The sequence below is a fragment of the Macaca nemestrina genome, chromosome 14, assembly GCF_043159975.1.
Source record: "Macaca nemestrina isolate mMacNem1 chromosome 14, mMacNem.hap1, whole genome shotgun sequence".
NCBI lineage: Eukaryota > Metazoa > Chordata > Mammalia > Primates > Cercopithecidae > Macaca > Macaca nemestrina.
Genome location: NC_092138.1, coordinates 46558646 through 46576772, shown reverse-complemented (window position 1 = coordinate 46576772; position 18127 = coordinate 46558646). Strand labels below are relative to the sequence as shown.

The following is an 18127-nucleotide window of genomic DNA, read 5'->3' as shown; positions in this document are numbered from 1 at the left end:
GTAGTTTCTTTGGAGATGTCAAATGCAAACCATTATTGGTGGTTGTCATCTGGCCTGACTCAGGGTGTGTTAGAAACGTTTCCACCAATTATTATTTCCCCGAGCTGTCTCCAAGGATAGCAGAACCAGAGGAATCTATACACAAGAGAAAAGAAATGAGCATAGGGTTGGATGACGCTTTCTTTGTAATTTAATAACTAGGACTTTTTTCAGGGTGTGGGGATTTTGTCCTTTCTCACTCATGAGGCCTATGCTTCCTTCTGACAGTACACTTGAGAGAGCCGAGATATTTCCACCCCCTATTCAGTTAGTGAGACAGTTTTCTCATTCAGGTACAATTTCCAGTGAAATAGTAGCTTATAAGTATCCAGAAGTTAGTTTATTGACTCTTATTGCACTTCTGAGCACCTAATAAATAATTTATTTGTCTGATGGATATGTGGCTACCTAACTATGGGGCATGAAATATGCACTGTTTTTCTAATATACTGTAGGGAGACCTGTTTATAAAGTATTTAGTATTGGTTTTATAATGCACTGTTGACAACAGGAGACCACGAAGCTCAAAGATCAATCTCATTTTGGCCCACAGTATTAATGCTGCTTTATAAAGCTCTATGACAGGTCACTTAGATAGTGGTCTTCACAGAAAGGACTCTGTTAGGAAGGCAGGCTGTAGAGGCTGCCAGTACAGTAGATGAATGTCTTTGTCTGTGTCCCTAAGGTGACTCTGGCGGTTGCTGATGTTGGCCAGGTGATGGAACCCATCATTTCCCTGCTCTCTAGAGGGATTCTGGACTAGAAGTACTGAGTTCTGCTAATGCAGACCTCGCTAATTGGCCAGAAAGCTGCTGTGACTTTGGACCACAATTGCAGTTCTGGAGACAGGAATCGGACAATAAGGAGTGGAACTTGGCTCTCTTCAGCTTTGTCTTATGTTTATTAATGAAGTGAAATTATTCCACATCTTTTATGCCTTTGTTCAAATCACATAGGTGACATAGCATAAAGTATTTTGATTTTTGTTGGCTTTGGGGAATTTCCTAGCCAGAAATAAATTCATAGACATTAGAACGCTACATACTAAACAGTTTGAATTTGGGGAAACCTAAATAAAGACTAATTTCATCCAAAATCAGTTCTCAGTGTTTTACTTTATTTTCTTCATAAGAACTATACACTATGAGAGTGCTGCATAATGACGATGATTTATAACATAGTATTGCCCATCAAGGTATATGTGTTATTGTCTTTTTTTTTTGAGACAGAGCCTCACTCTGTCACCCAGGCTGGAGCGCAATAGCTCACTGCAACCTCCACCTCCCAAGTTCAAGTGATTCTCGTACCTCAGCCTCCTGAGTAGCCAGAACTACAGGCGTGTACCACCACTCCTGCCTGATTTTTGTATTTTCAGTAGAGACGGGGTTTCACCATGTTGGCCAGGCTGGTCTTGAACTCCTGACCTCAGGTGATCCACCTGCCTTGTCCTCCCAAAGTGCTGGGATTACAGGTGTGAGCCACTGCACCTGGCATGGTGTATGTTTTAGAGCAAGGTATTTTTCTCTTTGTGTCGAGAACTCCTTGCTGGTTCTAAGTATTTCACTTCCCAAACTGGGAACTCTGAGCTATACTTTCTTGGACCCAGTCAGCTTGTTTATTATTTCTCACGCTTTTGTGGGAATCCAGGCTGAGTTCTGCTATTTGCCATTTCTGTTACTCATTTCTTACTGATACAGAGTTTCTTTTTTTTTTTTTTTTTTTGAGACAGAGTTTCGCTCTTGTTGCCCAGGCTAGAGAGCAATGGTGTGATCTCGGCTCACCGCAGCCTCCGCCTCCCGGGTTCAAGAGATTCTCCTGCCTCAGGCCCCTGAGTAGTTGGGATTACAGGCATGCGCCACCATACCCAGCTAATTTTGTGTTTTTAGTCGACACGGGGTTTCTCCATGTTGGTCAGGCTCGTCTCGAATTCCTGACCTCAGGTGATCCGCCCGCCTTGGCCTCCCAAAATGCTGGGATTATAGCAGAGTTTCACTTTACCCTTTCCAGTTGGACCCAACCTTTTCTTCCTTCTGGTACTCCTCGATTCCTTCCTATCAGGTCTCCCTCACCACATAGCCCCATCTTTACTTTTCTCATTTATTGAGCACCCTGTTAGACCGTGAATTAGCAAATAAAAATTCTGTCCCTTTTAAGAAGTGTACAATTTAGTGGAAGAGACTAGTAATAAACTGGTTTTCTAACATGAGCAGTTTTAATATATGTATTTCTTAACCACAGATTTTTTTTTTTTTCTGTATCTCTTACCTTTGGTTTCTGAGGGGAAAAAAGGGTTTCTTTTTTCTCCCTCCAGGGGCACCCTTTTCATTTGTGCTCTTGATCATATTCTCTCCTCGGACCCTTTCATACCATTTTCCCTCTGGCTTAGATCTTCAATATCCTTTTCTCTGCTGGCTTCGTCCCCTTTGCCTGTGATAGTCTCTTTTTTCCCTGTAGTGAAAAACAAACTGCCAACTTATGAACACAACCTGTCCGAGCTCCTCTAACTTTTCAGACCACGTTTCTCTTACTTGTTTTCTTTGCAGAATTTCTCCAAAGAATATTTTATCTTTTCTGCCTCTTTGTCTTCACAATTTGCTTACTTCTTAACTCTTCTGCAATGTGGATTCTGTATACCTATCAATCCACAAAGACATTCACTCTTATGGCACAAAGCCTAATAAAATATTTCAGCCACAAATATTCATGAAGAATGGTATGTTGAACACCCATTGACCCAAGTTTAGGAACTAATATGTACAAACACATCTGAAGACTAGGGTTACCATTGAAATTATACTGTGTCACTCACTGTCAATCTCCCCGTCCACCTTTCCCCATATTCCATCCTTAAGCACTATTTTGATTTTGGTATTTATTATTCCCTTGCCTTTTGGTTTGTTCTTACTGTATTTCCTTCTACTTAGTATTTCACTTGGTTTTAACCATACCCTAAACATAAGTCTTGTTGTTTTAGATCATTTAAAAGTCTCAAGCATCCTATCTTCTGTCAACTGTTTTCCCTTATCATGTGGAACGTGGGACAATCACAATGCTCCTGTTAACTCTGTTCCTTCTTTTTTTCCCCCTAATAACCATGGGTATCCCCTGAGATACTGACCTTGGCCACTTGTTTATCTCTTGGGTCAGGTCTGTGTAGATGGCTGCTGGATGTGATAACTTCAGTGTCAGTCTGTTTTGTAACATTTCTAGTTGCCTGGTTATCTGCATGATCTGCTGTTCCCCCATACTGAACCTGATACATATTCTCACAAAATAGTTCACCCCCCTTTCTGTTGATAACGCTACCATTTTCCTGTGCTCAGACTATTAGAACTTTAGTGTCATTGTTGACACTTCTCATTTGTTACAGTCATTCTGGTCCCCTTGATTTTATCTTCACAGTATCTTTTGTATCTTGTCCTTTTTGTTTTCTTCAGCCCTATTGCCAGTAATTTACTCAGATTATTGATTGATTGATTGAGATGGAGTTTTGCTCTTATTGCCCAGGCTGGAGTGCAATGGCACAATCTCTGCTCACTGCAACCTCTGCTTCTTGGGTTCAGCTGATTCTTCTGCCTCAGCCTCCCAAGTAGCTGGGACTACAGGCATGCACCACTACACCTGGCTGATTTTTTTTTTTTTTTCGTATTTTTAGTAGAGATGGGGTTTCACCATTTTGGCCAGGATGGTCTTGAACTCCTGACCTCAGGTGATCTGCCCGCCTTGGCCTTCCACAGTTTGGGATTATAGGCATGAGCCACCGTGCCCAGCCTATTTTAATGTCTTCCTAACTGGACCCCGCTTTTGTCTTTTCACACTTCAGTCCATCTGTCATACTGTTGCCAGATAAATCTTCTTGGAGTAAAATAATGATCAGACGTTACTGCTGTTGAGAAGCTTTAGTAGTTTAGACTGTTGGTGGATAGACTGTTGGTGGATAGTAGTTTAGACTGTTGGTGGATACAATTCTTTGTAGTGGAGTATAGGGGCCTTACTTTTATAATAGTTCCTATCAACCACTACATCCATTTCATTCATTGTTCTTCTATGTACATCTTCCCTTATGTTCAAACTGTATTACTTCTCTAGGAATATAATCCGGACGCTCAGTGCAAGAGCAAAACCTGCCTCGGCGTAGAAGCTTTTTTTTTTTTTTTTTTTAACCACACTGGCTGGAAGGAATCTCTTAAGTTTCTGTGGAATTCTGCGCTCATTTCATTTCCCATTCTGTTTTTGTTAAGGTTGTTTTGTTCATGGCTTATCTCCTGTACTAGACTGTAAAGTTGTGAGCAAGGAATGTGTCTTAACTTTTGTGTTCTCCGCAGCTTCTTGTACTTGGCAAGGGAGTGGGGTAGCGGGGTGGGGAGGCGGTGATTAGTATTCCCTAACAGCAGTTAAAAGTGTCATATTAAGTGGAAGAAAAGGGAGTAAGAAATTGAGCTAGGCAGGCCAAAAGTGTATCCATTATCAATTAGCAAATTATTCAGTTATTCCCACTTTGTTACTTTAGTTCTCACCAAAGTTTATTTAGCGGTTGGCTACTATCAGCCTTAGAAACTATTAACTCTTTAAAACTGTGTTTAGGGCCAGGTGCGGTGGCTCACGCCTGTAATCCCAGCACTTTAGGAGGCCAAGGTGGGCGGATCACGAGGTCATGAGATTGAGACCATCCTGGCTAACATGGTGAAAACCTGTCTCTATTAAAAATACAAAAAATTAGCTGGGTGTGGTGGTGGGCACCTGTAGTCCCAGCTACTCGGGAGGCTGAGGCAGGAGAATGGCGTGAACCCGGGAAGCGGAGCTTGCAGTGAGCCGAGATCACGCCACTGCACTCCAGCCTGGGTGACAGAGCAAGACTCCCGTCTCAAAAAAAAAAAGAAAAAAAAAATGTGTTTAGTTCGTCATTGGTGTGTTATATTTGCAATTTCTTAAAAGAAGTTTTGATGTACTCAGTGCTTTTAAGTAATACTGTCTGGGCATATGTAATTTCCTTTCCCAATCTCTCAATAGGCACACCTTGGGCCTACTCCACCTCCACATAGCCTTAATTACAAATCAGACGACAGGCTTAGTGAGCAAGATTGGCCAGCATATTTCAAGGTCCCATGTTGTGGGGTTGATACATCTCAAATTGAGGTATGTTGTGTTTTTTTTTTTTCCCCTTTAAGTTACTTGGACACACTCGCATGCTTTGACTACCTAGTTAAGATATTTCTCTCACCTATTCTTTCTGCCACTCTTTTACTGTCTTTCATACTCATCCTCATTCTATGAAACTCAGATATTTACTTGCTTCCTAACACTTCTTGCCCCTGAAGAAATCATGGAAAGTAGATTTAATGATGGTTATTTGAATGATTTTGAATGTGATAAAGTATCTGCCTTCTGTTGTTTCTCTCCCCACCTGTACTTACTTCTCTTTTTCTTTTTCTGTTCTTTCTTTCATACTGTTTTAGGGCTAGTTTATTGTTATTACTATTTTTAATAGTAGTACTATATTAATAGTGTTAATAGTAAACTTGTAAAACTGAAGTTTAACATACTTACAGAAAAGTACACAAATAAAAGCGTACAGCCTGATAAATTTTACACAGTGAATATACCCAGGACTACCAACTAGATGGAGATACATAACACTACCTGAGCCCCAAAAGTGTCCCTTAGCCCAGCCATTCTTCTCCACCAAAGACAATCACTGTGCAGATCTTCTAAGCGACCTGTTAAGTGTTCATATTTTTAACTTGCCGTTAATAGGTTTCTGGCATCTTTTGGGTTTCTTAATTTGGAAGACAATCTCTAAGTTCATGAACATTTGCTTTGTTTCAACATTATTCGATTTAAATATATATGCATATAAATAGTCTCTATCAAGGCCAGTAGATTGCTTGACGGTAGGAGTTCCCAGACTTGCCTGGGTAACATAGCAAGACCCCATCTTTTAAAAAAAAAAAAAAAGCTAGGTGTGGTGGCTGAGATGGGAGGGTTGCTTGTGGCCAGGGGTTTGAGGTTCCAGTGAGCTATGATTGTGCACTGCACTCTAGCCCCAACAGAGCAAGATCCTATCACTTAAAAAATAATAGGCTGAACTGGGCATGGTGGTTCACGCCTGTAATCCCAGCACTTTGGGAGGCTGAGGCAGGCGGATCACCTGAGGCTGGGAGTTCGAGACCAGTCTGACCAACATGGAGAAACCCTGTCTCTACTAAAAATACAAAATTAGCTGGGCATGGAGGCGCATACCTGTAATCCCAGCTACTCAGGAGACTAAGGCAGGAGAATTGCTTGAATCTGGGAGGCGGAGGTTGCGGTGAGCTGAGACCGTGCCATTGCACTCCAGCCTGGGCAACAAGAGTGAAACTCCATCTCAAAAAGAAAAAAAATGAATAGGCTGGGCCCAGTGGCTCACGCCTGTAATCTTAGCACTTTGGGAGGCTGAGGGAGGCAGATCATGAGGTCAGGAGTTGGAGACCAGCCTGACCAACATAGTGAAACCCCATCTCTACTAAAAATATAAAAATTAGCCAGGCATAGTGGCACACGCCTGTAATCCCAGCTACTGAGGAGGCCGAGGCAGGAGAATCGCTTGAACCTGAGAGGCGGAGGTTGTAGTGAGCTGAGATTGCACCACTGCACTCCAGCCTGGGTGATAAAGCGAGACTCTGTCTCGAAAAAAAAAAATAATAATAAACAATAATAATAAAAAATAGTCTCTGGTTTTATAAACATTTTTGAAACTTTATACTGGGATTTTATTTTTTAAGTTTATTTTTTAGGTTTGTAAATTGCATATGAGGGAGTATCATTTTTAGAGTTGCTGTTTTTCTGTGATAATTCTAAAGGCAGTGTTGAGTTTTTCAATAATTTTGTAAGGTACTGAGCTCTGCCCTGCAGTATGATTTTATTTTTTCTTTCTTTCTTTTTTTTGTTTTTTAAAACAGAATGGAGTGCAGTGGCACGATCTTGAGTCACTGCAAACTCCGCCTCCTAGGTTCAAGTGATTCTCCTGCTTCAGCCTCCTGAGTAACTGGGATTACAGGCCTGTGCCACTGTGCCTGGCTAACTTTTATATTTTTAGTAGAGGTGGGATTTCGCCATGTTGGCCAGACTGGTCTTGAACTTCTGTCCTCAAGTGATCCACCTGCCTCAGCCTCCCAAAGTGCTGGGATTACAGGCGTGAGCCATCGCACCTGGCCTGCAACATGATTTTCCTGGATGTTGGTGAATCTCAATCTTCTTTTCTGACAATAATTTTAACCATTATTATGGCACCTTTACTGAGGCTGCAAGCTTCTTGGCCCACAGACTTTAGAAGGAAGTAAGTAAGGAAATTAACATTACCTTAGCTGGGCATGTTGGCTCACGCCTGTAATCCCAGCACTTTGGGAGGGCAAGGCGGGCAGATCACTTGAGGCCAGGAGTTCAAGACCAGCCTGGCTAAAGTGGTGAAACCCCGTCTACCAAAAGTACAAAAATTAGCCGGGGGTGGTGGCACGCGCCTGTAATCCCAGCTACTTGGTAGGCTGAGGCAGGAGAATTGCTTGAACCCAGAAGGTGGAGTTTGCAGTGACCCGAAATCGCAGCACTGCACTCCAGCCTGGAAGACAGAGAGAGATCCTGTCTCAAAACAAAAACAAAAAACAGGCCGGGCGCGGTGGCTCAAGCCTGTAATCCCAGCACTTTGGGAGGCCGAGACGGGCGGATCACGAGGTCAGGAGATCGAGACCATCCTGGCTAACACAGTGAAACCCCGTCTCTACTAAAAAATACAAAAAAACTAGCCGGGCGAGGTGGTGGGCGCCTGTAGTCCCAGTTACTCGGGAGGCTGAGGCAGGAGAATGGCGTGAACCCGGGAGGCGGAGCTTGCAGTGAGCTGAGATCCGGCCACTGCACTCCATCCAGCCTGGGCGACAGAGCGAGACTCCGTCTCAAAAAACAAAAACAAAAACAAAAAACAAAGAAATTAACATTACCTTTGTGATTCTTGCAACTTTCATGTTCATGTTAAAGTCATTTCCCATTGTGTGTGCCCCTAGCCGGTTTTTTTGTTTGTTTTAAATTCATTTAAGTAAAGCCATCACTGGTTCTTTCCTTCTAGATGTTCTCATAAAACATTGAATATAGGTTTGATAAAAAGAAGCCACTGTTACTGTTTGGACTTGAGAGAAGATTAATAAAGTCACTTTTTCTTTTTTTAAACCAAAACAAGGTAGGTAAATTGTTTGACGTTTTGTAGGCACAAGATTCATGCTGACCTCAGCTGCTTTTATTATCTGCAAATATCTTGAGTCTAAGGATTCATCATTTCCCTAACATTTTGTAAACTATCTCATCTACCATACCTACTCAGATCCTTTTATTTTAAAATTTTTGTAGTGCATCAAGGGATTATGGCTTTTGGATATTTCCTTGATGTGTTTCTATGAAACTGAGGCCCTGATTAGGCTGTCAGCAGATACTGTATTACATTGATTGTTTTAGTTGGTAGAGACACACGTGTCAACTAGACCAGTTTCTCCCTTTTGCTGAGAAGGGTGAAGCTTTTAGATAATATTTAGTTATGGGGGATGTTTGTGCCACTGTTTAAAGTGATTTGACCCTGGGTCCTCCTCCAACCTTACCTTAGAAGGCCTATTTTCCTCTCTTGTTCTAAGGGCATGTAATGAAGTCTTCAGTACACAAACTTTGTCCCTCCCTGTAGGTGAGTGGTTATTATTTTTTTTTTTGTCACGGGCTCGGATATCATGTTCTTATGTGTAAACATTGGACCATATAGTACTCACAATACTTTGACAAAAAGCAAACCAACCGAAAACTGAAGGCATGCCTTCGTGTCTTATTTGCAACTTGGACCATGATCTTGCCCCTTGAAATCTTCAGGCTGTTCTGATGAAGCCTTCTCTATGTTGAAATGCCCAGTCAAGGTGGCCAGAACCATCTGGAGAAGGTAGAGTTGTAAATATGAAGTAACATGTATAATTCTAAAGGACTCTTATAATGAGAGAGAGGCCAGTGACTGAGGCTGGCAATCAGCTTTTTCTGATTGCCAGCCTGAAAAATCTTCTGAAAATCATAAGCTTTTTCTTTCCTTATTTGAATCTGTAAAGACCCATAAGTGCATTTTGAATTTGTTCATCTATAAGCTGTTAACCCAAATTCATGTCCCAGGTTTTTAAGAGAATAAGCAATAGAATATAGGTGTTTCCAAAGAGGAAGACGTATAGAAGCAGATAGGTGTCTAGTTCATTCATTCACAGATAGGCACTAGGTTAGATCCAGTAGTTGGCATGCATGCATCAACATGTTAATCGGAATTAAAGGCTGCTACATTTAGGCTTGACTAGATCATCTATAAATTGAAACACAAAAGGGAATTGTTAACTAGGAAAGTATTTGTCCAGGTTCCTTAAAGTTTAAATACGGGGATCCAACTAGTATTCTCCAGCATTTTTCATGAATATCAGCCTTTACTGCTGTGGAGCACTTGGCTGTTGTAAGAGGAGTGTTTCATCTCTTATAAGTATGGTAATGAAAGGAAATTAGGAGCCAGTGGGACAGTGCAGGGACTTAGGTGTAAATAATGGGTGAATCTTTTTTTTTTTTTTTGAGATGGAGTTTTCGCTCTTGTTGTCCAGGCTGGAATGCAGTGGCGTGATCTTGGCTCACTGCAACTTCCACCTCCCAAGTTGAAGCGATTCTTTTGCCTTAGCCTCCTGAGTAGCTGGGATTACAGGTGTCTGCCACCATGCCTGACTAATGATAGGTGAATCTTAATTGTGAAGATGAGTACGTTTATGAGTAGAGATGGCTTCATATCAGAACTTTATCTTACAAGCTACTCTTTACTTTTCCGCCTCCCTACTCCATGCCAACAGAGTTAATGTAAGCATAGTAATGTTTCATCTTTGTGCATGTAGTTTTCTTTTTTTGGGGTGGGAGGAGGTGACGTTTTTACTGTCTTTCCATCTATTTACATATGTGAGTCCAGGGAAAACAGGCAGCTTAAATTATGATATAATTTTTTACAAAGGGAAAACCTGAGTTGAAATTATTGTTTTACTTTATTCATTTCTTTACAGTGAGTCAAAAATTTTTTCCCCTTAACTTCACATAGAAAATGAAACTTTACACAATAAAGTAAGGATGGCAGGTTTCACAAGGGAAAAAGGTTGCTGTCAACTTCTTTCCTCAGGAATATGGAAATGTGGGTGGATTATCTGTTCAGAAGAGGTTTCCTTTATTACTTATTTTTCCTTTTTTCATTTAAGACATCTGTTAACATTTCACACAGCCCAACAGATGTTGGAAAGCAAGTCCCATACTTTGTTCTCAAGAAAAATGACATTTCCTCAGTTGGTTCCCCCACCTCTGTGACTGAGTCCAGCCTGCTGCATAATTTGCATATATTAAGTTATATACCTTAATGCCATATGAATTTGTAACTTCAGCATTATTTTTATATGGTAAAGTCTGATTTGATTAGAAACTAGTTTATATGTTGCTCTAGAATTAAGAGAGGGCAAAACATTTTAAAACTCTTCTTTAAGAATGGCAACCTGATTCCACATACAAGATTGGATAGCCAGTTTTTAACATTTTTTTTCTATAAAATAAATGAATTACAAAAGCTTGATTTGTTTCACCATAAGGAAGTGCTGATTGTCATGCGACGTGGAGCGTCATTTTTATTATTTTGGCAAGAACAGGGACAGTTTTGTCTTGACAAGCCATTAGATGAATACCAGCATGTGTCACATGAAAAACCACTGATCTTTAACCCAGCTCTGTACTTAACCAAGCCTTGAAAATGAATAGTGAATAAAAGAAGAGCAAAGGCAGAGCACATTGCAGATTATAGAATCTGTTAACAGTTGCTGAAGTGAACCCAGGGAATTACAGGTATTGTTCTGTGTACAGGATTTACATTGTTCAAGACAGAAAAAAAAAAATCCTAGAGTACTTTCTCAGTGCAGCAAATGTGTGCTTTTATCATAAAATCATATATGTTTACATAGAACTCAATGAGGTTTTTTTCCTGCAGTTATATAACTTATTTTAAGAAAGCAATGTACTTTTAAAGAAATTAAGTAGAAAGAAGAAAATATATGCTATATGCCCTTCCCCTCAAAGAAAACACCCGACAAACATACATGCAAAACAAAATTCTTTGCTCACTTGCGTTTTCATGTATTCATTGTGGCTGATTTTTTACACCAACATGTGATTTTTTTTTTTTTTTTAGAAAATGGAGGGAAAAACCCAAAACCCACCGTAATACTCAAGTACTGAAAAGATCAGTAACATTTTAAACAGTTGGTTGTGGGAATTATTGCTTACAGAGCTAACAAGAAAGAACACACTTTTTTACTCTGCTGGTGGAATTGCATTGTGCCTCCCTATAGTCTTGTTATCCCACACTAACTGAAATGCAAATTTTTTGTAACTAATTGGATCTCATTGAGGGTGCATGCACAGTGTGTAATTATATGCAAAAAGGTTTTAAAAAGTAAAATTTCCCTGCAATTACAACTTTTAATTACTATCCAAAACATGGCACCTATAGCACAGGTTTAGAATATATATGTCTGACTTTTTTACAGATTACTCAAAAACATGAGCTATGAAATGCTTAATAAGGTGTCAGCTCGAAAGTTACAGGGAAAATGTTTAATTACAGCAATCTATAAATTGAATTTTACTATAGTTATATGAAAATAAAGATTTCTTTTTAAGTTTAGGATTTAGTGTATTAGAGTATGAAAGGCATGTTATAGTGCATTCCTTTTCTTGGAAGATTTTAAATGTTAAAATATCGTCAACATCAGAAATCACTTTCAGAGCCATTGTGTTTTTTCCCTTTGGTTCTCCAGTCTATTTTACCATTGTAAAATGCTTTTGAGTTTCTTACTTTGTGTAAGTATATTTTTGCTTATGTGGTGTGATGTGGGGGAGGTAGTCACATTCCCACAATGTCTTGAACTTGGATGCAGTGAAACCTAGTTTGGTGGACTCCATAATTTCCATGGTCCATCTCTCACTATCAGTAAATGTGGGAAAGCCAACAGATGGCATTTAAGTGCTTCTGATTCTTTAACCTGAAATACTCAGAATCAGCAGCAAAAAGCAATTATTGTGGAAGTGATACTTGTCTTCTTCCTCCTAGTTTTAAATAATTTTCATATAAATGATTCCAGAGAGTTATTCCATAATTGTCAGACTACATAGCCAGTGGAAAAAACTCAAAAGGCGTATTTGTGCCTTGTAGGTGTATTTTTTTGTACCTGTGTCTGTAAAACAATACAGGTGTCCCAGTTGTTAGATAGAAATTATCCTAACATCAAATATTCTACACAGTATGTTATATGTGGAAGTTCAGATCATGTATCTTGGGGATTTATAGAGGGGTCAAATGTTCTTTTCAAATATTTTTGTTAAAATGAGTGTTAGAGAAACTTAAAATCTTATTTATTATTGAGTCTGGATTAATTGTTGTCTCTTTTTGTAACAAAGCTTGTCCTCTTTGTAAACTTGTGTTACAAAGTAGTTAAGATTTTGTTTGAGCAAATCCATTTAGCAGGTGCACTACTGTATATTTGTTATAAAAAAATATTTTTTAAACCTTAGAAAGATATCCTGCTGTTTTTAAGGCTTGTGTTGTGGCAATGACATGTTATATTGCAGACCTGTTTCAGCCAGGGCCACCTCAGTCCTTGATATCTGAAAGAGCTCAGTTTGCCTATACTGGGTAGCATTTTGTCAGAAGACTGCTGGCTGGGCAGACTAGATTTGGATGTATTAGCTAGTCAGCCTAATAACCCTGTACAGACTGTATTGATTTTCTAGGAGAGAGTTTATGAACTAAATAAACTTGGGGTTGGTGTCTTAATAAACTGCTTCTCTCAGTCTGTCACATTTAGTTACGGAGCTGTGCAGTTTAGGGGGAAAAAAGGCTAATTCTGTTACAGATTGTTCACAGCAGGGTCTCCAAATTAGCCCTTTGTTTTGTAATGCCACCTTGCTTGGGCTCGCTTTGAGCACATTTCTCAGTTTTGCCCTAATGAGTTGCAACACTGATAATGTGGCTGATGATCTTTCATTGATTTCACTATCACTTGCTTGTCTGGTAATTGATCCGTTGCTGAGCCTCTAGTTAATTATATCGGCTTTGACATGGCCCGGTCCACGGGGAATTTCAAGTCTTGCAGAATAACAGTTTTAATAAAAGAGTCTATTACTGCAGGTGCTTGCTGCTGCATGCCAGTTGATTTTTGTGTTGTTAGTGTGTGTGTGGGGTCGGGGGTAGGATACCTGGGAAAGAAGAGGACTGCAGGACTGATAGAAAAAAGGGGTGGGGGCTAGAAAAAGAGGAAGAGGGCGTGAAGGAGGGGGAGAAAGAGACAAGGAGAGGGCGAGTGAGAGGCGAGAGAGAACACACAGGCAAAAAAACACACAGGCAAAGTGATACAACAGAGCCTGAGTGGAAGGAGGAGGAAGCTTGCTATTGACAGTGTCCTTAAGCCTCCCACAAATAACAGCCATTAGTGGGAAGGTCAGGAGCTGAGCAGGCAGCTTGACTGAGGCACTGAGTGCCACTTCAGAAATCAAGAGGCTAGCAAATTTTAGAGGGAGTTTAAGTGGGTAATAGCTAGCAGTAAAGGTACAGTCACTGTTGACAATTGACTCGTAGGGGCTTTTCCTGCCCTCCCCCCAGCAAGAATATTTTTATTGACCACAGGTGGACTTAATATATTTTAAGGCAACAATTCTTTGGGTTCTTGTTTGTTTCCTCTCAGATATTGAATTTGCTTCTTTTGAGACTTTTTTGTGCTTAATGGTGGTGAACTGGAGGGAAGTTTAACAGAAAAGCTTTCAGGAGATGTCGGTTCTAGAGGGGAAGGTACATTTGTGTCAACATAGTGTACGTTTTCTCATCTTTTCTCATTGTCCACTAATGACACAGAGCTGCCACTGAAGCTCTTTTCTGTTTCTTTTGTTGTTTCAGAGAGTAAGGTTTATTGTTATTCTTGAGTTAAGAAGGAGCAAGGAGAGTGGTACATTTGTCCTCGATATTTGTAGGTGGTTGAAGATTAATGTTCCTTACATTTTAAGTTTAGGAAGGATGGCTTTTTCCTGCTGACTACTTTTATGAGATGGCATGAATTTAGCTTTCCATTTTGAAGTTACTGTTTATGTACAGTGCGTTTTGTTCAGTGCTGCTTTTCCATAAATAAGGCAGACAAACACTATCTAATAAATAGGTGAATAGTTTTAAGACTTGTTTAATTAAAAACGTGACATGTTATCAAGAGTATATTTCATCAGGCAGGAAAACGTTATAGAATTTTCCACAGATATATTGAATAAAAAATGGAGTTTTTATATTGACTACTTTTTGCCTGAAATGGGACAGGCTTTTTTTGTTTATCTTTTTCTTTTCTTATGATTTGAAAGGATATTGCACATGCTTCATCTAGGAACTTTAACAATGGATTTTTTTCTACTTTTGAGCTTTAAGAAAAGGTATACTTTTTTCCTTTGCCATTCAGTTTCTCATTACTTAACATCCAGTTTAGTAATTAATAGCCTCAGGTACTAGATATTAAATAGTATATGTTTATATTTGGCAGATGTTTATTGTTCATCTTCTATGTTATAAAAACTGCTAGGCTTATTTACTTACTCTTCAGAGTATAAGGTCACATCTCTATGTATGTTATTTAGGAGTTTCTATATGGTTATAAATAGCCCAGCACACACGATACGACTTTCAGGAGCTAACATTTAGACCATAACTGAGCCAACTTTACATTCTCTTACAGCTGACTATTTTACTTTCTTCAGTGTAATTAAAAAAATATTTACGTATCACAGTTTTACAAATGTTAAAGCAAAGACTGGTGTATGTTAAAGCAAAGACTGGTGTCAGATATTATGTGTTATATCGGAAAGCATTGTTGAGAAAAATTCCCGGGGAAGGGCCCTAGCTTCTCCTCGCCCTGTGCACTGTGATTGTGGTGCTGCCTGGAGTGTGCATAAGTGTGTATCTATCTGTATATCTGGAGAGGGGTTAGTGCAGGGTGTCATTTGGTGCCTGACAGTGGAACAGTGCAGTTGACTCTTAGCTCTGCTATCCAATGACATGCAGTGGCTGTGAGTTTGAAGCTGATGGTTGGGTCTCCAGTGCTGCCTGCACACCTGACAGGCAGCTGTTAAACTGAGCAAAGGCAAGCTTGGGGAGTCACAATCTATGCATAAATGATAGGGATATCTGTGCAGAAGGTGCGAAAGAAGCTCTGACCCCCTCCCTCCCCCAAATCTCCCCCTTCCCAAATGAAATGCACAGTTCAGCCAGCTTCTTAACTACACTACACTCCTGCTACTGGCTGCCAAGAGGCTCAAAAAATCCACCTTCACTTTTCAGTCAGAAGAGGCAGAAGTGGATGTGAGAGAAAGAGAGACACAGAGAGACAGAGAGCCAAGGAGGGCAAGAGACTTGACTTTAAGAGACTCCTGTACTGACAACTCCATGCAGTTCGGAACCAGAACGACTACGGCTGAACCAGGGTTCATGGGGACATGGCAAAACGCTGATACTAACCTCTTATTCAGAATGTCCCAACAGGTAAGTTTCTTTCTTTCTTTCTTTCTTTTTTTTTTTTTTTTTTTAAAGAAACCTTGAATTGTTATGGGCACTTTTGTTTCTGGTGTTTTTCTTTCTAAATATTTTTTAAAATGTGGTCACTTCCTAGTTAGGCTCTGTTTTGTCATAACTGTGTTACTGGAATGTGCAGGGTTACTTCATGGTTTCCCTAAGGGCGTCTTAAAAGAAAAAGGGGAAAGGATACTGAAGTAAAAGAAAGCAGAGACGTTTTTGAAAAGTTTCACAGTACAGCCTGGGTCAGGGGAAGACTTAATTTATTTCTTTGTTTTCTGTTAAGAATGAAAAAAGCCACCACCCAACAAATGTATCTTTCTATCAATATGAATCACTTAGTCCAAAGTGTCTGCTCTCTCGGAGTAGGTTCTGCAACCTAAAAAACAGTAATAAAATCTAGGGGCCCCTCAGAACAGCCCTACTGACTTCATGTGGCTGGAGGCACCTTCGTTCAGACCTGAGAAGAGAGAGGAGGCTGTGCAGGCTTGGCTGCCAGCGCCGAGGGTTGCTGGAGGAGTCGGCGTGCGTGGCGGGCTGTGCTGCTCGGTCCTTGCTCCTCGCTCCTCCGCTCTGCTCCTCGCCCCTCTGCTCTGCTCCTCGCCAGCCAGCCCTCTGCGCCCGCCCTTGCGTTCCCTTCGCCGGCTCCGGCCCGCTCTCCCGCCCGCCCGCCCGCCCGCCCGCCCGCCGGCGCACTCACTCGGGCGCAGCCTCGGCGTCTTCCCCAGAGCCGCTCCTCCGTCCCGGCCGCGCTGGAGGCGTTCGGCTTGCTGGCTCTGCTGGGAAAGCCGACGTGGTAGCGCGAGGCCATCGGTTACTGATAATTAATCACTGGAGCCGGCGGCTCGTACCATGCGCTCCGTGATACGCGCCCTGTGCGCCGGGCTTCTCTTACACAATTGCTGGCTCCTTGGCTCCGCGGGGGAGCGAGGGTGAGAGGAAGCGAAGGGGACACAACCCAGAAACTTTCATCTTGGATTGTGCTCAAGTGAGGGAGGGAAGTTCCCTGGTGCCTCCCTCCTAGACACGTCTTGCTTTTCCAAAGCCTACACCAAACCCACACAAAGCAAGTTAGTTTGATATTATCCACACAGCACGAAAGTACTATTGACAAGTATACTTGGATTTTAAGTTGATGGTGGTTGTTAGGAAATACTGTGCCACTCGTGAGGAAAAAAATACTGCAACTGCTTTCTTTAAAAAAAAAAAAAAAAAAACAAAACAAAACCCTTTGTACGAGTTCATGAAAATTAAATACTTTCAGTTAGATATTTAAAGTTGTTGATAATAAAAAAAAAACAATTTGCTAGGCTATAAACTGCTACAAGTTTAGAAATACATTTGCAAGAGATAATATCTACAACCAGGGGTTTGTAGCATTTAGCTAGAGAACAGTTTTAGCACACAATTCTAGATGGGATAAGTGCATTTGAATAAGGTGTATTTTGACATATCCTGTAGAGGGACCCTGATTACTGCTGATACAGTAAGCTGGGATTTAAATGCAATCAACATAAACCCAATAAGTAACTCTTCATGTGCAATTTCCCATTCTTTCAAGTGAAAAGTTCATTTCCACATAGAGATGCTCCTTGTCACTACGGAGTGCTATGAGAGGTGTTTTCCGCGACGCATCCCTGCCTGGGTGGCTTTCTCATAGCTGGAATGCAGAGTGTTTTCGCTAACCTTAGTACCAAGTAACTTGTGCCTCACTTTTAAAATTAGATGTCACCTTCAGGGTTTTCCTTGAGTTAGTGGAGGCCACGCGTGTGTGTGTGTGTGTGTGTGTGTGTGTTAGAAGGGAAGATTGGCTTAGGTCTCCCTCTAGCTAGAAAAGAGTTAATAAAACCAGATAGAGATAATGATCAATTGATAAATGGCTATTGAGCCACATAGATGGTGTTAGATTGCTTATTTGGCACTAGCCCATTTCCAAGTAGATTTGAATCTAAGGAGATTTTGTCATGGAAAACATTTTAGCTAAAAAACAAATAAAAGTAAATAATATAAATGATGGGTCAGAATTAGGAAAATTTATGATGTCTTTGATCCAGCTATCTGTGTGGATATTTTGTGTGTACCTGTGTGTGCATATATGTGTAATGGTGAGCATCAGTGACTATATGGAGAGAATAGAAATGTAGGGAACTAATTTATGCTTAATTGATGCTATTGAAAGTATATAATATTATGCTATTTATGAAATAAAGTAGTACAACAAAGGGAGAGAAATCACAGTTTTAAATATGTTTATTTTTTGGTTTTGATGTAGTTAGCAATCACTCCTACCCCCCCAACTCACGTTTTTCTATCATGGTCACTAAATGTTTGCCTCTTGTGCATTTTTGGAAAGTATGTAAGAGAGGGTATGAGCTTACATGTTTTTTCTCTTCAAGATGACATTTTAGTTTGTATAAATATTACATAAACTTAAGTTCA

At 40.5% G+C, this 18127-nt stretch overlaps 1 protein-coding gene and 1 long non-coding RNA gene across 11 annotated transcripts in view; one reads left to right on the top strand and one right to left on the bottom strand.

Moving 5' to 3' along the window:
* Positions 1 to 18127, top strand: part of LOC105489077 (basonuclin zinc finger protein 2) — a 448875-nt gene that overhangs the window by 126457 nt on the left and 304291 nt on the right. For 7 of the 10 annotated variants that reach the window (XM_011753715.3, XM_011753712.3, XM_011753711.3 and 4 more), the window contains exons 2-3: positions 5050 to 5175; positions 15458 to 15658. In XM_011753715.3, the coding sequence (XP_011752017.1) occupies positions 5050 to 5175; positions 15458 to 15658 (327 nt within the window). The remainder of the gene's footprint in view (positions 1 to 5049; positions 5176 to 15457; positions 15659 to 18127) is intronic. The other 3 variants (XM_071077825.1, XM_071077824.1, XM_011753713.3) reach the window with 2 other exon arrangements.
* Positions 2002 to 16647, bottom strand: LOC112427911 (uncharacterized). The gene is made up of 3 exons (XR_003019688.2): positions 16389 to 16647; positions 8846 to 8974; positions 2002 to 2487 (listed from the first exon to the last, which is right to left on the bottom strand). It is a non-coding gene; the product is annotated as an uncharacterized lncRNA (long non-coding RNA).